The following is a 24,218-nucleotide window of genomic DNA, read 5'->3' as shown; positions in this document are numbered from 1 at the left end:
TCGGGCAGCAACGGGAGGAATCGGCAACCAAGCTGCTCCTCTCCGGGCGCGGTCCCACTGTGGGCCACTCACGTGCTCCAGAGCTGCACCAGCGGAGACACAGACACCCGAGCCGCGGACCTGCTGCTACACCCCCCCACAAGCACCTCCGGTTGGCGCTCCCGATGATCAAGAGATGCCCGAGATCCCCAACCTAAAGAGCCCTCACACCAGGACATCAGGCCCGGACTCCCCACACTTGGACTCAGCACACCGCGAACCGCTCCCGGTGGCAACCACCACCCCCCCCTCCCTTCCCGCAAGTGGCAGGTTGTATGAACAAAAAACCTCCCTCCCTCTCCCCTCTCCTATCCTAATGGTAAAATTGCTGTACCCCGATACCCCCCAAAGTAAGCCCCATGTCTCCAGACTACCGCGCTCCCCCCGAACTATCCCCCCATCTCTCCCCCTTGCTCTCAAACCGTAAAATACGTATGCCCAAAGCCTTAAATCAACTGAGCACCCATACCGAGGCTCATTCCCAGAATCATAGGGCCCTCCAACTGATCCCGCAAGTGTACGCCCCCCCCCCTCTGAATCCCCCTCCTCCCCCCTCCATCCCATACACCCCCCCCCCCGCCACCCCCCCTACCCCCCCCCCCCCGGATCTGAGCCGGAGTGGTACTGGATACTGCAGCCCACCTTACAACAACTGTCCCACTACTAAAGTCTCAGCTATTCTCCTCCAAACAACCCTCCAGACCAAAACTAAGCCCCCTTCAAAGCCTAGCCCCAAGCACTCGAGTAGACCAGATGTCTCCCCCCCCCTCCCCCCCCCCCCCATTTTTTCCTCTCCCTACCCCCCCCCCCCCACTAGTCAAAGTAAAGACCAAGTTAAAATTGCCCCCCAAAAGATCTCCCCGCCCCCCTCCCTGCCGCGGACAGCTTTCCCCCCCCCCCGACCTGCCCCCCCCCTGACCTGCCCCCCCCCCCCCACAGAAACAGAGATCCGGAATATGTTTACCCAATGTGTATAGCTATATGCCAATGTATGAATAACTAACGATGTTCTAATTTAAAGTGGTGCTATGTAAGAGATCTCCCGTCCTAAGAATGTGACAATGTGTAAAATGTTTAAACTCCTTGCTGAACTCTGCTATAATATCCGCTCCCACTCCCCCCCCCAATGTGCCCCCCCCTCCCCCCCCCCCAGAGGAGAAATGCGCCATGTTACGCCAAAACGCAGTGCTATATACCAATGTTTAAATGCATCCCAATGAGCAGCTGCTAACAGCAAAACACAGGAGAAACCTAGCCTCGAGATGAGAGCTCCCCCCCCTACCCCCCCCCCCCGAGCACAAGGTTCCAACCCCCTGCTAACTAGGTGTATTCTAGATGCTACCACCCCCCCCCCTTCCTCCCCGTCCCCCCCCCCACCCTCTTTTTTTTTTTTTTTTTTTCTTGATAAATCTAACAATATCAGGACACAAGGGAAGCCTCAACCATAGACCGAGATTCCCCCCGAGAGCAATGATTACCCTATGTGCTATCTAGGTGTACCCCGCATGCCCCCCCCCCCCATCCCCCCCCCTCCTCTCCACACCCCCCCTTTTTTCCTCACCCCCCCAACCCCCCCCACCCCCCCCCTCTCCATCCCCCCCCCTCTTCCCCCCCCCATCCTCCCCCTCCACCCCCCCCCCCACCCTTCCCCCCCCCCATCCCCCCCCCCCTCCTCTCCACACCCCCCCTTTTTTCCTCACCCCCCCAACCCCCCCCACCCCCCCCCTCCACCCCCTCTCCACTCCCCCTCCCCCCCCACCCCCCCACCCACCCCCCCCCAACACCCATAAAGAACACCCAGACAAGGACTTAACATAAGGGAAGAAAACAATGTGTACTAAGGATGTACAAGATCTTCTATGGCCCAAACCAAAGGAGAGTTAGGCCTCCACCAGCCAGAGGTGCCCCTCCTTACCAGGGACTCCCCCCCCCCCCCCTCCCATAAGCAATGGGATGGGGGTGCTGGACCCTTCTCTCTGGCTACGGTCCGTGAGTGGCGCCCCGAAAGTTCTCCCAAGGGTGCTTCATACACCCCATCCCCTTGACACCACAATGTCAAGAGGAACCTTTTTCGGGCTCCAAGATAGCCCATTCTCTTTCTTGTCCTCCTGTGTCCTCCCCCCTCCCCTTCCCTCCCCCTCCACCCCACCCTCCCCCCGTCGGCCACCCCCCAATATCCCTGGCGGGACCATCAAGGACTACCCCCCACATACTCTACCCGACGCACGAACCAGCCCTGACATGGGAATAACTCAGGGACAGGGGCCTATCCCCGAGACACCCCCTCCCCACTGATGGCGACGATCAAAATAATTTCCCTGAATGTCAAAGGCCTTAATTCGGTTCGCAAACGTAAACTAGCCCTCCAAGAATTTAAAAAAACTAAAGGGGATATAATTTGTATCCAAGAGACCCATTATAACAACGCAGACCCACCAAACACATTTAAATACGTGTACCCCCAAGCGTACTTCGCTTCCTCCCCCAGTAAAAAAAGAGGAGTGGCCGTCCTGATTAAAAACAACATACCATTTGCTCTGACGAAGGTAACCAAAGACCCCGAGGGACGGTACATCCTCCTCCAAGGTACGCTTTCAGGCTCCCCCTTAGCCATCCTAAATATTTACTCCCCAAACGCCAACCAAACCCATTTTCTACAAAACCTCCTTAGCACCCTAGACCAACCGACGCTCTCTTCCCTCCTCCTAGTCGGAGACGTAAATATGGTACTTAACCCAGCCCACGACAGATCAGGCCAAACTACTACCCCATACTCCATCCAACTACAGACAAAAGCCCAAAAATTCCAAGATATCCTCAGGGAGTACTCCCTGACAGATATCTGGCGGGCCCAGCACGTGGGTCAGCGGGACTACTCTTTCTATTCAACCCCCCATCAGTCTTACTCGAGGATCGACTATTTTCTGGGCACCAATAATGTACTCCAGGCATCCTCCCACTCCGAAATAGGCCCAATAACGTGGTCCGACCATGCCCCTATCGTACTCACCCTCTCTCTACCTTTCGTCAAGTCCTTAACATACAATTGGAAACTCGACGACTCGCTTCTCAACGATCCACTAGTAGTCAAAACAGTGAAACAAAAACTGTTCACCTTCTTCCAAATAAACAAAGGTTCAGTGCCCTCAGCAGCAACTCTGTGGGAGGCCCACAAAGCCACCATCAGAGGGGAACTTATATCAATAGCCTCCTACAAGAGGAAACTTAAACAGAGAGCCCAGAAGGAACTCACAGATAAAATCCTAGCGCTAGAGCACACACACAAACAATCTCTATCAAAAAAGGTGTTCAGAACACTTGAGAAAGCGAGATCCGACCTAAAAGTGTTGCAACTTGACGAGGTGGAGAGAGCCCTGAAATGGACCAAACAGCGGTTCTACGATAGGGGCAACAAAGCGGACAAACTTCTGGCCTCCAAATTAAGAGGCTTGAAGACAAAGTCCCAGATCACAAAGATCAGAACTAAAAGCGGCCTAGTCTCCTATAACGAGAAGGACATCGCGAAGGAGTTCGCAGAGTTCTACACAGATCTTTACAACCTCCACCCAACTAGCATGCCAAAAGATACCGCCAAAAATACATCCGACTATCTATCCAAATGCAACCTCCCATCCCTCACTCAAGAAGAACTTGAGTTCTTAAATAAGAAAATAACTCTAGAGGAACTAAAAAAAGCGATATCCTCACTTAAATTAGCTAAAACACCCGGACCCGACGGATTTTCCAACGGGTACTATAAAAAATTTGTAGGCCCCCTGTCCCCCCACCTCCTAGAAATGTACAACTCCTTTATGCAAGACCAACAGATCCCAGACACTATGTCAGCAGCCAATCTGGCTATTATTCATAAAGAGGGTAGAGACCCCCTTCAATGCGCCAGCTACCGCCCAATATCCCTCCTAAACTCTGACCTCAAACTTTTCAGCAAAATCCTAGCAAACAGGCTGAATCCTATTCTCCCAAGACTAATTCATATAGACCAGGTGGGATTTGTGTCAGGAAGACAGGCCTCTGACAACACCCGCAAAATTATTGATATTATAGACCACGTGCACCTCAAACAATCCCAGGCCCTGATACTAAGTCTCGACGCGGAGAAGGCCTTTGACCGCATCAGATGGTCCTATCTAGACCAAACGATGCGCCAATTCGGCTTCTCCGGACCATTTCTTACCGGCGTCCAGGCCCTCTATACTAATCCAACAGCCCTACTAAAACTCCCAGGAGGCCGCTCCAACCCAATAAAAATTCAAAACGGCACCAGACAAGGCTGCCCGCTCTCCCCTTTACTATTTGCCCTATCCATAGAGCCCCTGGCCGCCCGAATTCGAACTGAACCCACTATTAAAGGTATCCCAATCGGGGACAGGGAATACAAAATATCCCTGTTCGCCGACGACATAATTCTCACTCTGTCAGACCCCCTCACCTCCCTCCCTAACTTAGAAAAACTCCTTGACGAATTTGGCCAACTATCAGACTATAAAGTCAATACTGACAAGTCAGAGGCGCTTAGCATCTCCCTCCCGAACCCCGTATGGTCAGCCCTACAACAGAAATTTAAATATAAATGGAACACCTCCCACATCAAGTACCTCGGAATCAAAATAGCAAGTTCATATAACTCGCTGTACCAAATTAACTACCCCCCCCTCTTCCGCCAGATCTTAAAAGATCTTGAGTCCTGGCTATCCCACCAGATCTCCTGGTTCGGAAGGATAGTATCCACCAAAATGAACATCCTACCCCGCCTGCTCTACTTTTTTCAGACCCTCCCCGTCCCTGTTCCACTAGCAGAACTAAGGAATATCCAGGCCCATATATTAAAATTTATATGGCAACAACGTAGAGCCAGGGTCCCACGATCGGTCCTATTAGCCTCGAGGTCGAGAGGTGGTCTGGGGGCCCCGGACATACTCCGATACTACCTTTCGGCCCAACTGAGGCAGGCGGTAGTATGGAACAGCTCCCCCGACACCAATTGCTGGCTGGAAATCGAGACACACCACGCTTTCCCGAACCCCCTCCCGACCCTACTGTGGTCCCCAGCTCTCAAAAACAGGAAATCGTTGAGACTTGGTCTCGGGGCAATGAGATGCACGAGGTCGACATGGTTAAAAACCAAAGGGAAATATGGCCTAGCTTCAACCCCCTCTCAACTGACCCCCATATTCGGGAACCCGGACTTCCCACCCGGATGCGCCCGATCCCAATTCAGCCAATTTCAAGGCTTAAACATCAGAGTGGTTGCGGATTTGCTAGAAAAAGATGAGGCCATGTCCCTCCCAGAATTAAGAACCTCACTCACGTCCCCCAACTTGCCCATTTTCCAATACCTCCAGATCCGACATTTCCTAAGAACCCAATCCCCTACTCTCAAGTTCCCGCCGCGTTCTAGATTCGAGACCCTCTGCCTCAAAGGCAAATACCAAAAGGGCCTCATATCAGAAATTTATAAAACGCTCGAAGCATCTCAGCCCCCCCCTAACCACCAATACATGCAGAAATGGAATGCAGACCTAAACACCAACTTAGACCTTGAGGATTGGGAGGATATTTGGGAGGCAGCCACCAAAACCTCAATTTGTTCCGTCACGAAAGAAAACATCTATAAAATATTATTCCACTGGTACCTGACCCCGAGTAGACTGAGCCAAATCTACCCAGGCACTTCAGACGAATGCTGGAGAGGTTGTGGTCAAAGGGGGGACATGCCCCATATTTGGTGGACATGTCCGGAGATCCAAAGATTCTGGTCCCGGATCCAGGGCCTCCTGACCGAGACCCTGGATATAGAAATACCCCTGGACCCGCTGACCTACGTGCTGGGAAAACCAATTGACGACCTTCCTGCCCCGGCGGCCAGACTCGCGGCAGCAATACTGACAGCTGCGAGATGCTGTATCGCGGCGGCATGGAAGAAAATTAAAGCCCCCTCCAGAAGAACTGTGATTACAAGAATAGACGGAATTATGAACATGGAAAAATTGACGGCAATGTTAAAGCAAAAAACCCCACAATTTTATTCCACCTGGGAACCCTGGATAGGACTACCAACCCCCACATAAACCCCCCAGCTACCCCTCGCCCCCCCCCCCCACGGCCGACGAACCCTAACCCCCCCCCCTCTTTTTCCAAAGTCGCTCCCAACTATCCACCTTTCCTTCGTCTCCCCCTCTCTTTTTCATTATTGAAAGAAGGAAAAAAGGTTTATTGTGTGTCATTTACCTCCTTTATGCCTTGTACATGCACTGCGCCGTATTTACAAGTTGGCCTGTGAGCCAATGTCGATAATATGTACCCCCGTGATGTATGACACCAATAAAGGAAAAATAGTTACAAAAAAAAAAAAAAAAAAAAAAAAAAATGTTCCTGTTCTAATCAGATATCTTGGATTTGTCATACAGGAACCCCCAAATGCACAGGTAACCATTACAATCCCTTAAGCATTCGGGAACTGCACAAATATGGCCATTCACAGATATATCTATATATAGTTATATATCTCATGCTTAGATTAGGAGGGAGGACAACAGGTTTGTTGTATTTCAGAACGGAAAAAGAATGAATCTCAATGAAAGTCTTGCGTTGACTGAACACATGCACAATCCTGATCATTTAACCATTGGTGAATGGTCTGCTTTATCCATCTGAAAAGTGGTGCCACCTGTTGAACTCATCAGCAGAGAGATGATAGGGGGGGGGGGGGGGGGAGAAAGAGAGGAGGGGAAGGGGAAAAAAAATAATTTGGTAACACTACTTCATAAAAAGTTTTTGCTTTTTCTGGTCGGTGGATCTCCAAAATAAACAGCATATGTAATGAGATATGGATGAGATAATCAATCAGTAGCCTGGTTCGCTCCTCCTGCAGAGGAAAGTTAGAACTTCAGTCTTTGTTAAGTAATGTTCTGGTTGGTGTGATAGGAGGAACTTTGATCCTAGAAAAATATATATATATATATATATATATATATATATATATTTTACAAAGACTGAAGTTCTAACTTTCCTCTGCAGGAGGAGCGAACCAGGCTACCGATTGATTGTGTGTATGTAAATACAACTGTATGCTCATCTGCATGTCTTAGGCAGGTCTGCAACCCTACCTTTCACCATTATCACCCAGCACACAGCACTTCCACTGCAGCAAGGGATTCTGGGAAATGACATGCAAATGAGCACACAGTGCCACTTTTTGCTTCAAAAACCATTTTTAACATGGTTCCCTATAGGCTTAAGCTTGCTGCATGGTCACAGCTTTGAGCACAGCCAGGGTTAAGGTGCATACCCAGAAAACCCACCCACAGACAGCTGTTTCGACCTTAATGGGTCTCATCAGTGTGGGGTTGGTTAACTGACTGTGCTCAAAGCTGTGACCATGCAGCAAGCTTAAGCCTATAGGGAACCATGTTAAAAATGGGTTTTGAAGCAAAAAGTGGCACTGTCTGCTCATTTGCATGTCATTTCACAGAATCCCTTGCTGCATTGGAAGTGCTGGGTGATAATGGTGAAAGGCGTGGTTGCAGAGCTGCCCAAGACATGCAGATGAGCATACAGTTGTATTTACACACACCTCCACACACACACACACTCTAAAGCAGTGTCCTTAAAGAACACAGTTGTACTGGATAGGATAAGTAGGTATACAGCGTGTACTCCTTTTCCTTCAGTGGAAGGGTCGGCATAAACCAAATGTGAGTGAAATTGAGATCACATTAAATACACATGGTACAGTATATTTAACATTCAGGAATCATTACACTGTTGCTCCACACAGGAAGTTAGTTTATGTTTATCTTCTGACAACTGCACGGTGTCTTAAAAGTAGATTCAGGCTGAAGCCACAAGTATTCTCAATTTTTTGTGCATGGAAATTTACAAACTGAAATGAGCATAAAAGAAGAAAAGCTAGTATTTAAATTCTTCATACTCATTCAAATTAGGGTCAGTCTGCTTTCCAATTGCATATCTCCCGCTATGCCTCTATATATGAAGTAGGCAAACTCCCACCCACTAGAGTTGGGCAATATAAAAAAAAAAATGTAAGATAACAAAGACATTTATTATGATAGAGATCTGTTCTAGAGGGAAAAAAGAAGCAAACATTTTTTTATTTGAAAACCGTCACCTCAGTAATAGAAATGGGTAAGCGCCTACCCCTTGTTGACTGAAACAGGCAAAGTGACCCCCATCTCCATAGAAAGCATTTCCCTGTCCCTGCTAAGCGACTGTGTGAATTGGGGTTTACTTGTTGTTCGGCTTTACGGTCTGCTTGGACAATCCTTACATCTCCCAAGTCCCGTGCCTTACGGGAGACACTTGGAGCCTGCTCAGGTCAGGCGAGGGTTTGAATGCTTCTATACATTGGGGCAAGACAGATTTGGCCGTAACAAAGGTAAGCAGGTATGGGAAAGAAATCCCTGTAGGTGCTACAAATGTCTCTGCAGTATTGTGCAATATAGCATAGGAGTCCAGGCAAGAGTTAACTTCATATGCAGTGTATTAAAGCATTGAGTGCTCACTTGAAGGCCATATGATAGGGTAATATAAAGAGTGGTATGTAGGCACCACAGTGGGTGTGTGAAATGTACACTCACTGAAGAGAGCACACCCCACACCCACTTATGGGACAGCACCAATCAACCCATAGGCATGAGACATAATAAAGACATGAATTGTAGAACTGCAATCACAGAAATAAGTAACTCACGAAACCTTCCTGGACAGGTGTAGCGTGCCTCCTTCCAATGAGAAGAAAGTGGTGGAGCACTGCTGAAAAAATGAAAGGGCTGGAGGCTGCTTGCAAATTAAAAAATGCTTTAATTTATGGCATTAGTAGACCGGGCTACAAATAAGGTACCTCTGACGCGTTTCGCGCTATAGGAGCGCTTTATCAAAGAGTCAGGGGAGAACTGGGATAACCCCCCCAGCAGCACCCCCACGCAGGTGTGACCTGGCATCAGCAGCTCACTGATCTTGCCTCTCCCTGCTTCTGCTGTCAACTTCCTGCTGACAGGAGAGGAAAATCAGAAGGAGAGCTGGCTCCCTTAACGACAGTGCGTGTGTGCGAATGGTACAGACAGCATGTCCGTCAGGGAGAGGGGGAGAGAAGTGTGCGCCTGTATGGGGAGGGTGAGAGTGATAGGGGGAGAGGGTGTATATAAGAGAGGGGGAGAGGAAGCATAAGGGGGAGAGACATTGACGAGGTGGGGTTCCCCAGAATTTTACAAATCGAGTTCTTGGTTCTCAAAAAAAAGAAATAAGTTGAAAACCTTTAGATATTAAAAATTGTCTATATCATATTATTATTATTATTTTTTTTAAAGTCTCCCTCAGACCACATATGGAGACTCATACAAACTAACTTCAAATATAAGTGGAATAACTCCCACATTAAATATTTAGGGATAAAAATAGTGAGCTCTTATAGCTCGCTATATCAAGCCAACTACCCCCCTCTCTTCCGCCAAATCAACAGAGACCTGGAGGCCTGGCACGCCCATCAGATCTCTTGGTTTGGAAGAATTGTGTCCGCCAAAATGAATGTCCTAACCCGGTTACTCTACTACTTTCAAACCCTCCCAGTCCACGTCCCGCTAGCAGAATTGCGAAACATGCAGGCCCATATCCTCCGCTTTATATGGCGGCAACGCAGACCAAGAATCCCGAGATCGGTGCTCTTGGCGTCAAAGCCGAGGGGGGGCCTGGGGGCCCCGGATGTAGTCAGATACTACCAGGCCGCCCAGTTGAAGCAGGCGGTGGTATGGAATAACCCCCCGTCCTCCAATTGTTGGTTGGAGATAGAGACGCACCACGCGGCCCCCGCCCCCCTCTCGGTCCTATTATCGTCTCAGACCCACAAGGGTCGGAGGCCCCTGAGGTTCGACCTTAGAGCAATGAGGTGCACGTGGGCTACATGAATTAAAACCAAAGGGAAACATGGCCTAGCTTCATCCCCCTCGCAACTCACCCCCATATTCGGGAACCCGGACTTCCCACCCGGATGTTCCCGTACCCAATTTGGCCAATTTCAGCACCTAAATATCAGTGATTGCGGATCTGCTGGAAAGCGATGAGGTCCTACCCCTACAGGAACTGAAGGATAAGTTCTCCTCCACAGATCTCTCCACCTTTAAGTACCTGCAGATTAGGCACTTTGAGAGCCCAATCCCCGAGTTTAAAATTCCCAGTGTGCACAATATTCGAGACCCTCTGTCTAATGGGAGAATATCAGAGAGGCCTAATCTCCAAAATATACAGAACACTAGAGGCATCTCAATCCCCCCCCATGCACTCCTGTATGCAGAAATGGAGCTCTGATTTAAATACTCCTATCGACCAAGAATGCACTTTTTCTCTCCTGCTCTACAATGTAGAACTTTTAACTCTTGGTTGTCTTCCTATGGGTTAGCCAGCTCATAGCATGAGGGCTTGAGTTTCTGACACTACTCCTATTGCAGGCTTACTTTACAGATCCTCTCTGGAAATTGATATCTTAAGAACACGTCTCAATCTATTAGTATCCTTTTAAAGAAGCTCCTTCAAAAAGGGAGAGGAGTGTTTTTCGTTGGGATTCCCCAAAAAGATAATCCCTGAAATTGGATATTTAGCAAAATGGAGAAAAGGGTACGCACGCAGGGCAGAGTGACCCTGTGCGGAAGGAGGGTTATTGCACCATCATTAACATTGGTAGCTCTGCATCTGGCATTGTATGACTTGACTAATTTTGGTGGGAAAATATATTTGCTGGAGGACATTGAGCTTAAGGAGGCGTCAGAAACAAACTGTTCTGCAGGGCCTCAAATGTTCCCTTGCAGTTGGTGTGATCAATAAAATCCCTTAATTGTTGTGGGGCCCGCAGCTCACATTGTGGGACACGGACACAAACAGCTAGAGTTACTTATTAATGTATATATAAAATGTAACAATTCTGTGATATAACAATTTAGGTTTACATGCTCAGGGTTTAGGAAATGATCAAGTGGCAGAACTGAATGATTCAGCACACTTTCCGGGGGCAGGGGTAAAGATGTGGCACTGGGATGGAGCTTACTAAAAACAGTCTTAGTTAAGTGGTAGGCAACACGATATACTGAGTCCCACTCCTGTGCTAATCACTAGTTCTCCATCAGGGCACTGGTATGAAGCAGCTGAGGGAGAGAAGTTATGATCCATACCAGGAACATCTCCACTTCCCCTGTACCAAGGAGAAAGGGAGAGTGGGCTGGCCCCAGGCAAGTCTGCAACAAAGCGTATCCAGCACATGTTATGGTGCTGAGCAAGAGACAAAAACGCATTTCCTTTTTAGAGAGATCCTATTTTTAACGTATTTGGGAGTAAAAAAAATAAATATATACATATGCAGTTCTCTTGGGTAATTATTTAAGTTGAATGCAAAAAGCTTCATTATCGGTTTTGTCATCTAAAAAAGCAACATAAAAAGTTTATTAATTTTAAACAAGCATAAAAATAACCAATTTCCAAATGCGCTGAACTTTTAAGCGATCAGAAAATGTTTAGCTAGATCTGCTTTTCCAGAAAAGATCTTGTATTGAGGCTGGCACCAAGCGAAGGTAGATTGTATCAGCTCGTGTCCACTTATAAAGAATGGAGCCATATTAAAGGAGGGGGAAGGTCTTACATTACACGTGGAACTCTCTCAAGCTGCAACCTAAAGAATTTACAAAGCCAAGAGAAGGAAAAGTAGAGTACCTGCAGTAACTGCTGCTTGAGTTTCTGAATTTCTGTCAGACTAAGCTCTGTGAAGAGATCGGATGCCAGCTTGGGGCCAGAATTGTACACGTCACTGTTGCGAGGTGTGGACATCCAGATTTCACCATTCTTCTTGCCCAGTCCACCATGGCTGTATCCACTGTCACACTCCTCTTCATTCAGATCATCAAAGTTCACCTGCAGGCTCCCTATAGAATCATAGTTGTTGAGGAACCCAGAGAGTTCCCGGCGCAGCTCATTTTTCTGCTCCCGCTCGCTTTTCAGCGTCTCTAGCGCCTCTTCCAGATGACTTTCAGAGATGTCCTTCAGCCTCACCAGCTCGTCCAACTGCCCATTCAGAATCTCAATCTCTTCATCTCTTCTTTTCAGCTCGTGCTTTAACCCTTCAAATTCCACCTGAAACATTAAATTAGGACTGATTCATGCAACATATCGCTATTGAAGTCAACAAAAATAAATAATCCACATGAAAATAGACTAATTTGTAAAAATCGCACTGGAATGTGTTTTTATATGCACGTATGATATATAGATATATTCAGATGTCAAAGCTGTCTAAGTAACTAAGCCATGAAATTTAAATAGCAGGAACACTGCAAGATTGCAGTGCAAGTCTGTGCGAGTAGGTAGCTATGGGGAGCGCAGGTTTCACCATATGTGGAATGAAGGAAAAATAAAACTAGTGTAATGTTTCTATGGTTCAGCAAAGTGAGGACTCGCACTCAGATAAAAGGCAGCATTTCCCACACACTGGCTCAGGATGTCCAAACTTCTGTCTCAGGTACATGGATGGTAATAGTCTGTGTGGTGTGTCCTCGGTAGAACAGAAATAACACTTTAGTGCAACACTGTATGCTTCTTAAAGTGTATATATTAGACAGATAGTATTACACTCACATGAGTAAGATGCAGCATAGGCACATAAGACTAAAGTTTGGTGGCTATTCGGCAGCCCAGTTGCTCGTACTCAGATCCTCCAGTCTGCCGGGCTCCCGGTATGTGTTCCGTCACTTCTGGTGCGATCAGTATCTGTATCTTGGCGGGAACGGGCAGCAAAGCTTCCTGAAGAAGCTGTGCCAAGCGAAAAGTGTAGAGTCTGATGTGAGTAGGCCGTTTCAGCATCCTCCGTGTTAATCCGGATTGCTGCTCATTCCCCGCCAAGATACAGAACGCACCGAAACACATACCTCCCAAAACAATGCAGCACTCAAATACATAATCTTACCTGATTTTCCTTTAAAACAGAAACTTGTTTCAGGAGAGAGATATTTTCCTCTTCTAGCTCAGAGAAGTCTTGCAGCTGTCTCATTTCTCTAATCTTGCACTGCTTCATTTCATCCCGCAGTTGAGACTTTTCTTTCTCAATATCTTGGTATTCCTGGGGAAGTGAAAGTAAAAACCATAACCATAAATAAACCATGCATACACATGAATTAAAGGAGAAAACCTGTTTCTCCCCCTCTCCAAAGGGAACAGGTTCATAAAATGTTTTGCCTGCCAACTGCAGCAATGTCCACTGTCACTTTTCTGATTGAGAGCAAGAAATAGACTACTTCGTAAGAAAGTAACAAGCCCTGAAATCTATCCAAATGATTGTAGCTATACATGTGCCCTATATTAGGTCACAATAGGCAACGGTAAATGTAGTCTGTTTGCAACTGAAAAGTCCACAACAGTTAGTGTTTAAAGTTAGTCAACATGATCATTTCTCAAAAATAAATATTTTGACGTCGTAGACCAGTATTAAAATGCAGGACCAATAAGCTGCTGAGACAGATGTCTTTTGTTCCCTTGGACAATGATTTCTCTCATTACTTGCAGACACACTGACACTGTCTTTCACAATATCCGTACCAGGGAAAGCATTTTACTAGTAGGTCAGCTCACAGTTTGGCCTTCTGTTGATAAATTGTAAGTTCCTTTTGCTGTTTAAGTAGACAAATAAAACCTCATTCCCAAGCAAGTGTTCCATATAGTCAGTTGGTTTATTCAACTTATACAAAAAAAGTATGTTGCGTCCCTTAAAAAAAAAAAAAAAAAAAAAAAATGGAAAGTTGCAGATATTTTTTATAGACAAACTGCAACTATAAAGCAGCAGTCTGAAGCAGCATTTTTTTTTAAAAAAGCTGCATTTTTTTTACATTTTAATGTTTTTCCCACTTTAATATGTGCATCAATATAATCCACACAATAAGTAATTAGTGAAGTTGCCGATCGGTGAAGACTCAGCTCGGGGGTTCACAAAATGGCCGTCAGTGCAGCAGAAGACCAAAGATGCAAAGTTCTGTGGGGACAATCATGTGACCATGCAGTCACTAGATACAATTGGTGCACTGCTAGAGAGTGGGCAGGGCTCAATAGGGGTGTGCCAGAGCCTGGTTCAAAAGAGGAAGGGGATGTGACTGTAAATGGCTGTTATAGAAACAAATTAAATGCTCATTATAATACATAAAAGCTGTCATTCAGCTTAAAAATAAAAAGTGCAACCAGTATATTCTCATAGTACAGAACGGATTAAAATAATAAATTAAAAAACGACATGTAGGATATTGCTTGGTCTGCTTGGAGGAAGAGGACAAGGCAAGAGGCTGAAGACGGACGAGCGTGGTCTCACCTTTGTGTGTTATTGCTTGGACTGCAGCTTTAATATTTTAAAGAAAAATTGCAGGACACCATGAAGCAGCAATACTTACAGGTAGTACACGATGCTAAATACACCAAATACAACAGTTACAATACAGAAAATGTAATGTGTATCAGTGTTAATGGTTATAGTGTCCTCAAGTCATAACAGGTGAATTGGAAGAGGTTTCCAGTGGACAAAACAGGACTTGCACAGGTGTGGGGAAAGGAAGAACCAGCAAGTTTCCATATTTTAGACAAGGGGCGCTAAACTCCAGTCCTCAAGCCCCACCAACATGTCAGGTTTTCAGGATATCCCAGCTTCAGCATAGTTGGTGCAAGCAAAGACGGGGCCACCTATTGGGAGGTTTGAGGACTGGAGTTGAGCACCCCTGCTTTAGACCATTCCTCTATGGATATATCTACCGAATAACTGAAAACCCGTACAATTCTCTGTGGTTTTACAGATCTTCTTTCCTGGTTGTGTCAGACACATGTTGGAGAAACTGGAAGACTGAAACATTTAGTGGGAGTGACATTATTCAACCTTTTTAAATGGATAGTGTCAGGCGAATTAAAGTGATTACAGATAGCAAAGCTTAACTTAGAGGTGGTACTGTATGATACTGATTAAATAGTTAGTGTTATACTTATTAACTACTGCAAGGTTCTCATTTACAGCACTTTAGAAGCAATCACATGCCCCACCTACGAGTACTAGAAAGAAGGGTGTGGAGGGTGATGAGAACACACGATTCAACCAAATGTGAGGCTATTTGGTCTCAAAGAATATCACATGCAGGGAAGGATTAATGTCCACTGGCAATGATAAACTAAACATGCACACACTTATCTGGTATAGATGAGATATAGATATATTAAAAAAAAAATAGCAGGCTTGTATATTGTTATTCATAAAGTATGATCACGTACCTTCTTCAGATTTTGTGTAACTGTATGGAGACGCTCATTTTCTGAAGATGTGTTTGTAACAAAAGATTTAATCTGTTTGAGTTCACTTTGTAGAGAATCAATTTTGTCTGTTAACTTGGCTTCCCTTAAAGCAGTTTCTTTGAGCAAACTCTCCTCACGACTCTCTCCATCTGTAGTGGTACGTTTGAGATTGCCGTGGGATTCAGACAGTGCCTAACAAAAATTAATAAAAATTAAAAAAAAACTATTTTCCTAAAATAAGGACAATAGATTGGAAGTAAAGCAAACCATTTAGAAATGTACTGAAAAGTCTACAAGAGAATCAGATTGAGTTTGTAATGTTTCTATAAAGCTTAATACAATACTGTACATGAGACTTCCAAATACCAGATTCTTAATGTAACAGAAATCAAAAAACTTGGCCCGAGCACAAGAAACAGTTATATCAAATGTTTACAACGTGAGACTTAACCTTCACCTACAAAAACACCTTATCTTGTGTTTGAGGCATGAATGGTGAGGTCTGCAAAAATGTTACTGTCTCCTCCTTTGCTGGATCAAGTAAAAGCATGTGATAGTAAAAGCATGTGATAGAACAGGAACACATACTGAATATGCTCAATAAACCCACAAAGTAAGTTTTAAGGAGTTACTTGAACATCCGCCAAGTTTGTTTCGAACACTCCAGGATGTGGCTTTCGCAGCCTTGTGAATATATCCGCGTTTAGTTTTGTCCCTACTTGGTAACGTCTGAATGAAGTACTACAAAGCAATCAAAAAAAAAAAAAAAAACACACCACTCCACGACGTGTGTTTATGTATATAAAAGACTGCACAGTTTCACCAAATGCATTCACAAGAAACGGTGTATAACGAACACACAATTCTGGCGCTTCTCCTTAATTGGCTTGCAAGTAGAGAGATTTTTACTTTTGATCCCAAGTCAAACAACAAAAAGGACCATTTAGTGGCATCTTTTGATTTTATCCATTATTATTTTTTTTAATGTGTATGTCTAACTATTGACCCACAGCAAACACTATATTCAAGCATAAAAATATATTAAAGAACAATAATTAGTACAAGATAAAATGAAGCTTCAACATCAACTTTACCTCCTTCATCTGCTTCAGTTCCAGTCTCAGCACCTCACAGTCCGACTCCAGGTCGGAGTACTTGAGCTTTAATTCAGAGTTCTCCTCCAGCACGGCCAGTCCATACTGAGCGGCTTGGACCTTTTCGTCGGTCGTCTCCTGAAGTTCAGCAGACAGACGGTCCAGTTCAGCCCGCAGCACCGCCATATCCTTGCGCTCCATTGTGATCTCAACAGGACACAAGAAACTGTTGCTGGACCTGTGTAGAGATATATATATAGATATATATAGATATATATGATGTGTGAATAAACATATCAAATAATATAGTGAAGCAAAAAAAGGATCACAGCCAGGAAGAACGAGGAGCCATTTAAAATACTAATCTTATTATGCATAAGACACAGTTACCTAACTTTAAGTCACGGAAACCCCATGCATCACCATAATCCCATGACCTGTTTAACTCAGGAGACAGAACTAATCACACGGAACTGTTTAAAGCCGCTTGTAGGCGCTTGTAGTTGTTGCTGAGACAAAGTACTGAGCAGATCTGCAGCACAGGATTTAAACATACGGGTTAAAGTATAAAGGACTTTCACTGCATCCAAAGTGACATTACAGCACCCTGGCGGTACTTTTATTCCGTCCCTCGTCTGCAAACATCCCAGACTGTGCCAGGCGGAATAATTACAGCACCGAGCTCCCCTCATGCCACGGCTGGAATAATCCCTGCGCCATGAGGCCCGGCTCACTTCCTGCACCGTAATAACCCGGGACGTCTTTGTTTCCGTGTTACCTTTGTCAGGCTCGTTATGGCACCATCTAGAAGGGCTTCCTGGAGACCGTGAGGTGAAACCGACCCTTTTATACCGCTAAACAGCGTGTGATCCCAGGCGGGCTGCGCGCGGCCGGGCTCGCCTCCGCCGGCTTCCGTAGTTAGAGAGAGGCGGGAGAGCGCGAGGAGTTTGAAAAAAACAAAAAAAAAAAACACCACTTGCGTCCAACCGCCGGAGCTCGAGCCGTAGGGTCACGTGTCAAGGGACGGCAGGCGCGCGGGAGGGAAACAGTCACCGATTGGTTAAACGCATCGCCTCAAATCTGCCGCCTCTTGCAATGGACGAAGGCGATTGGTCGGTTTCCAGTGAGGCGAGTGAGAGGTTTTTAGCAGCGGCCTGGGAGACGGGGCTAGCCAATGGGACTGAGGGCGGGGGGGGGAAGTGTCGTTCGGGGGCGTTGGGATTGGACGGCAGCAAGTGTCATTCAAATGTCCCTCGGGCGGACTCCGCCCTCCGAGGCGGGGGAGGAATAGGCGGCTTCTCTGAGGTAAAACGGTGCTAATTGTGTTCGACGTCACCAGCACATCCCGCCATTATTCATGCCTTCTGTTATTTATTACTAGTCTATAATAATATTACTCTATTTCCTCAATGGCCATCTTTATACAAAGGTGGAATTAAATCAAAATCCAGCAGTACCTCTTAAAATACAAATAAGAGGCCAACATTGTTTATAGAGGACACAGGATATCAATAGACTAATGATCTCTTAATCTTACCATTAAGCTTGTATAAGTTCCTAATGCTTAGTATTTGCAATAGACCCTGACTAGCTGTTTTATACCTTTGCCAGTTCTGCCACTTTATTGATCAACGTGAAGAGTATAGAAATGTATCATCATTCTAAAGGATACTCTTTTACAACCACTGCCTACGCTATTTGAAGAGACATACAGATGTTTGTTACTCAGTAATAGCTGTGTGATATACTCTCTGTATTACCAAGCCACAGGTAGGTTCATCACTTAGCACCTACCAGCATTAGGCATCTATAGGTAAAAGTAATAAGTATATCAAGGTCTCTGGTTTACCAGTGAGTGGAGTTTCAGACATTACCACGATCAGCATTTAGCCAGTTAAGTTGGGATCGAGGATTTCATGTACATTCACTATTACTAGTGTTTGCTATTAGCCGTGTTACATCTTACCATCACCCTCGCATTGTAATCGTTTTTAAAGTTTGAGTGTAATAAGTATTTGATGTATTAAAATGATTTTACTTTATTTGTATGGGATCTCACCAATATCCTATACATCCAGATATTGGTGCCCTTCAATTCTGTACCCGTTAATAACCATATACAGTTGGGTCCGGAAATAATTGGACACTGATACAAGTTTTGTTATTTCGGCTGTGTACCAAAATAAATTCAAGTTACAGTTAAATAATGAATATGGTCTGAAAGTACAGTCTATCAGCTTTAATTTGAGGGTATTCACATCCAAATTGGAGGAAGGGTTTAGGAATTACATCTCTTTAATATGTAGCCCCCTCTTTTTCAAGGGATCAAAAGTAATTGGACAATTGACACAAAAGCTGTTTCATGGACAGGTGTGGGCTACTCCTTCGTTATTTCATCATCAACTAAGCAGGTAAAAGGTCTGGAGTTGATTCCAGGTGTGGCATTCGCATTTGGAAGCTGTTGCTGTGAACCCACAACATGCGGTCAAAGGAGCTTTCAATGCAAGTGAAACAGGGCATCCTTAGGCTGCAAAATAAAAAGAAACCCCATCAGAGAGAAGCAGGAACATTAGGAGCGGCCAAATCAACAGTTTGGTACATTCTGAGAGAAAAAAACGCACTTGTGAGCTCTGCAACACAAAAAGGCCTGGACGTCCACGGAAGACAACAGTGGCGGATGATCGTAGGATCCTTTCCATGGTAAAGAAAAACCCCTTCACAACATCCAGCCAAGTGAAGAACACTCTCCAGGAGGTAGGCATATCATTATCCAAGTCTACCATAAAGAGAAGACTTCACCAGAGCAAATACAGAGGGTTCACCACAAAGTGCAAACCATTCATAAGCCTCAAGAATAGAAAGGCCAGATTAGACTTTGCCAAACAATATCTAAAAAAGCCAGCCCAGTTCTGGAACAGCAGTCTTTGGACAGATGAAACTAAGATCAACCTTTACCAGAATGATGGGAAGAAAAAAGTATTGAGATGGCTTGGAATGGCTCATGATCTGAAGCATACCACATCATCTGTTAAACACGGTGGAGGCAGTGTGATGGCATGGGCATGCATGGTTTACAATGGCACTGGGTCACTAGTGTTTATTGATGATGTGACAGAAGACAGAAGCAGCCGGATGAATTCTGAAGTGTATAGGGATATATTGTCTGCTCAGATTCTGCCAAATTCAGCAAAGTTGATTGGACGGCGCTTCACTTTACAGATGGACAATGACCCAAAACATACTGTGAAAGCAACCCAGGAGTTTTTTAAGGCAAAGAAGTGGAATATTCTGCAATGGCCGAGTCAATCACCTGATCTCAATCCGGTCGAGCATGAATTTCACTTGCTGAAGACAAAATTTAAGGCAGAAAGACCCACGAACAAACAACAACTGAAGACAGCTGCAGTAAAGGCCTGGCAAAGCATCACAAAGGAGGAAACCCAGTGTTTGGTGATGTCCATGTGTTCCAGACTTCAAGCTGTCATTGCCGGCAAAGGATTCTCGACAAAGTATTAAAAATTAACATTTTATTTATGGATTGTGTTAATTTGTCCAATTACATTTGAGCCCCTGAAATAAGGGGACTGTGTATGAAAATGGTTGCAATTCCTAAACGTTTCATACGATATTTTTGTTCAACCCCTTGAATTAAAGCTGAAAGTCTGCACTTCTATTGCATCTCGGTTGTTTCATTTCAAATCTATTGTGGTGGCGTACAGAGCCAAAATTATGAAAATTGTGTCAGTGTCCAATTATTTCCGGACCTAACTGTATACCGCGGGAAAGGAAAAAAGGAGAAAAACCCTGCTCAGCTAAATAATACCAAATAATAAATGAGAGTAGATAAGGTGCTGGACTGAGAAATGTGTCAACAAATGTACCAAGGAGAAAGAACTCAGTTCAAAATAGCACTCATTAATCCAAATATGTATGTGAGAATAATTAAAAATAATCTTTATTTAGTTAATAGATAAAATAAGTGGTGCATCAAAATAGACCAAAAAAGGCGATGTACAGAAGGGCTGTGTGGCTCCGTAATTAGAGGCAGTAATTATACCGGCTAGTGTACAAGTATGTACAGTTGTGTACAGGTGTGTACCAGTATGTACAGGTATAGTCGATATTGATGATAACCTCTAGATCATTAAGGAGGTATAGGTATAGCTATTGTGTTAGAACAGCTTATTTAGTTCAGTCCTGACATAGTTAGTGAAGTGATTTAACTATAAAGCCTGTTATTAAATTGCTGAACTTATGTGCCTCTGGGCTCACTTAGTCCCTCTGAAAATGCGGTTGGTTAAAAAAAGACTCACAAGGAGTCACTATTGGAGAATTCCCAATAGCTAAAAAATGGATATTCTTAGACCCTAAATATTGGTCATGTTAGTATATAGATTGGCTAATTAATTTACTAGTACCCCTAGAGGGAGAGAAAGACTGCTTGCAAGCATTGGCTTGTAATCCAAAGGAAAGATATTCTGTTGGTTAATAAGTAAATCATTAATTTGTAACATGATTTGTATTTCTCAAAAGAGATTTATTTATGTTCTCCAAAAAAGAAGGATTTACATTCTTATCTATATCTTTGATGGTAGGAATATAATGGATTGCGACAGATTTATCATTTGGTTGTGATAAATTGCTCAGTCAGATAAGTCATTAGGCAGGTAAATAGCATTATGTGTGAGTTCCCAATTGTAGGGGCTCAAATTACTGTAATTATTGTTGAGCAGGCTTTAAACTGTAGCCGCTAAAACTGTAGTTCAACAGTAGGTAACTTAGGTGAGATGTAAGGAAGGTATAGTGAGATATTAGGGTGAGATGTAAGGAAGGTATAGTGAGATATTAGGGTGAGATGTACAGTAAGGAAGGTATAGTGAGATATTAGGGTGAGATGTAAGGAAGGTATAGTGAGATATTAGGGTGAGATGTAAGGAGGGTATAGTGAGATATTAGGGTGAGATGTAAGGAGGGAGGGAGATATCAGGGTGAGATGTAAGAAGGGTATAGTGAGATATTAGGGTGAGATGTAAGGAGGGTATAGTGAGATATTAGGGTGAGATGTAAGGAGGGTATAGCGTTAAGTGAGGAAAAGAATTGTGTGATATGGGATTTGATAGGAAGCCAGGAGAGGGATTTCAGCATGGAAAGGGAAAACAATAATACCGTTTTAGCAGCAGGGGAGCCCAGTGTCATCTCCTTGTCACTTTATGTCCCTGTGCCTCAGGTACCAAAAATAGATTGTAAGCTCTACAGTGCATACACTCTATGTACAGCGCTGCGTATACTGTCAGGGTTGTACAAGAGGGGGAAAAGATGGGGTGTGTGCCGAGCACGCGCTTTGTAAGTGAAATTTCTCTGCGCATGAGCGAATGTCGCTTGCCGCTACTACGCAAGCGGAGTTGGGCGCTTCTGCGCATGCGCGAGTAGCGTCTACTTCTGCGCATGCTCAAACGGTGTTGCCTGCCTCTGTGCATGCGCAGGCGATGCTGGCCGGATTCTGCGCATGCGTGAGCGGCGGCCACATTTTCATCACTTCCGTTACACATTTTCGTCTACATGAAGGAGTTTTGTCCTATGAGAATTTAGTAGGTGCCAGTAAAGAAGTTTCAATTCAAAAACTATTATTATTGTTATTATTACATGGATGGCGCTATACAAATACTTTTTCCGGCCCGTGTGTGAGAGAGAAGTAAAGCAAACATAAAATCAGAGAATAGCAAAGGAAATCCCTGCGCCAGAGTTTACAATCTAAGGCAGAGATTATAGTGAGTGCGACGGCGTGCGAATCGCAAACAACATGCAGGACCGCTACGAGGCCGCCCATAGTACGCGTGCGCGATGGAGAGCGACTGCGCGGCAGAAATTTGAGCCAGTGAATAATTTTGTTTTTTCGAGGGGTGGCCGCGTCACGTGAGCGGTTTAGCCAATGTGGGTGAATCAGACAGGTGACGCCTCCGCCACGCCTCCCCATCGCATCCATCTACAGTGCACACATCGCTCGCGCAACGCCATGTGCTCTGTCGCGCGAGCACTGTAATCAATGCCTAAGTGGAGGTTGTAAGGCTCCTGTATCATTGACAGAGGAACTAAACCACAGGTGGCCAACTCCAGTACTCAAGGGCCACAAACAGGTCAGGTTTTCAGGATATCCCTGCTTCAGCACAGGTGGTACAGTCAAAGACTGAGCCTTTGATTGAGCCACCTGTGCTGATGCAGGGTTATCTTGAAAACCTGTAAAATTTGTAGTGACAACTGCGCTCCAGTGTTTGATCACACAAATGATGGAGAAAGGAACTCAGGCTAATAAGACATAACATCCTCTGTGGGGCCAAAAGATCCCTGAGGTAGGGGCAAGCAATAAACCCCCATAATACCTCCAATGGGGATGGTTCCCCTCAAAGTGTTAAAAGTACTTACATATTGCACTGGTCCTTTGGATTCCTGGTAGACGTGCAGCCAAGTAGATATGGATAGCTGTAGAGAAAAGAGGAAACTGGCGCACAGTCCAATGAAATGGGTCCCAGGATAACAAAAATAAATGTTTATTGATGTGAAAACATCCAACAAACGGAGGAGAGCAACCTCCTACGCGTTTCGAACAGTAGTTCTTTGTCAAGGAGTCCTTGACAAAGAACTACTGTTCGAAACGCGTAGGAGGTTGCTCTCCTCCATTTGTTGAATGTTTTCAAATCAATAAATATTTATTTTTGTTATCCTGGGACCCATTTCATTGGACTGTGCGCCAGTTTCCTCTTATCTTGAAAACCTGACCTGTTCGTGGCCCTTGAGGAATGGAGTTGGCCACCCCTGCACTAAAGTGTACTGTACCTATTGACTTCGCATTCAGTTCAGGGGGCCTTCTAATGTGTAAATATAAGACTTAACCCTTTTCGTGCCGGAGGGGCTGTGACCTCAGAGTGCTCCGTCACTTACGATCATGTGACCACTTCTCCGAATCAACCACGTGATCGCTCCACCACTGATGACAGAACAGGATGGGATGAGTCCTCTTCCGGATAGGTTGTGGGAGCAGAACGCGATCTCAACTACAAAAATGAGCAATATGGTTATAAAGTAACTACTACATTGTGCAGGCCCTGGAGTGCCAGACCTCAGGCCCATACCTTCTCCCCCTTTTCCCCCCACAGCGCACTTGGGGGATGGGGCGCTGCTTCTTACTTTTGCCCTGGGCCCATAGACTTCTGTTAGTGACCCTGTGTACAGAAGTTAACAATTATATTACAATATTTTTGTGGTCCTTCTACCCCTATTTCATTTTCTGATTCAACCCCTTTTTGGAAACTGGTTGAAGAGCCTTGTGCTATGGGAACCAAGTAAAGATTACGTTTGTTGTGGCACTTTCTCAGAGCATTTTAATTTTAAGGTGAAAAGAGAACATAGAAACTAGACGGCCCCCTCTTCTGCTGCCAACCAGCATGGTCTAGTTGGCACCTGGGTGAGTAAGGTATGGTTGGTAAGAAGCCATCTACCAGACACTCTACTGAGGCCTGAGGGCATGAGTTTAGGCCTCAGCAGTCTCATTCATGTCAATGTCTCCTCACTCTTTTAAATAAAGTTTCTAATTTGCTATTTCTTTAGCCGGGCACACACATTTCACTAATATGAGACCATAAACACTGACAGCTAGCTCTTTGATGAATAAGGTCTCGGGTAACTTTCGGACATGTCAGCTCTTACTTTGTTATAAATCTCTCTAATTTTGAATAATTCTCACAGATTTTTACAATAAGT

General features: G+C 45.0%; 1 protein-coding gene and 1 long non-coding RNA gene across 7 annotated transcripts in view; one reads left to right on the top strand and one right to left on the bottom strand.

The window, feature by feature from the left end:
• LOC142471906 (protein bicaudal D homolog 2-like) overlaps positions 1-17,545 on the bottom strand; it is a 28,872-nt gene extending 11,327 nt beyond the window's left edge. Inside the window, exons 1-6 of one of the 5 annotated variants that reach the window (XM_075578357.1) lie at positions 17,242-17,545; positions 16,464-16,701; positions 15,349-15,561; positions 13,019-13,171; positions 11,773-12,189; positions 6,725-6,925 (exon numbers count right to left, since the gene is read on the bottom strand). In XM_075578357.1, the coding sequence (XP_075434472.1) occupies positions 6,740-6,925; positions 11,773-12,189; positions 13,019-13,171; positions 15,349-15,561; positions 16,464-16,664 (1,170 nt within the window). In that variant the 5' untranslated portion in view covers positions 16,665-16,701; positions 17,242-17,545 and the 3' untranslated portion in view covers positions 6,725-6,739. Of the gene's footprint in view, positions 1-6,724; positions 6,926-11,772; positions 12,190-13,018; positions 13,172-15,348; positions 15,562-16,463; positions 16,702-16,853; positions 16,991-17,019; positions 17,180-17,241 lie in introns of those variants that run through there. The other 4 variants (XM_075578353.1, XM_075578356.1, XM_075578354.1 and 1 more) reach the window with 4 other exon arrangements.
• Positions 17,546-17,673: 128 nt separating this feature from the next.
• Positions 17,674-24,218, top strand: part of LOC142471910 (uncharacterized) — an 81,840-nt gene continuing 75,295 nt past the window's right edge. For both annotated transcript variants that reach the window (XR_012789554.1, XR_012789553.1), the window contains exon 1: positions 17,674-17,768. This is a non-coding gene — a long non-coding RNA (uncharacterized LOC142471910). The remainder of the gene's footprint in view (positions 17,769-24,218) is intronic.

Source organism: Ascaphus truei, chromosome 21 (assembly GCF_040206685.1).
Source record: "Ascaphus truei isolate aAscTru1 chromosome 21, aAscTru1.hap1, whole genome shotgun sequence".
Classification (NCBI taxonomy): domain Eukaryota; kingdom Metazoa; phylum Chordata; class Amphibia; order Anura; family Ascaphidae; genus Ascaphus; species Ascaphus truei.
Note: the sequence above shows the minus strand (reverse complement) of the source record. Positions and strands in the feature narration are given on the sequence as shown.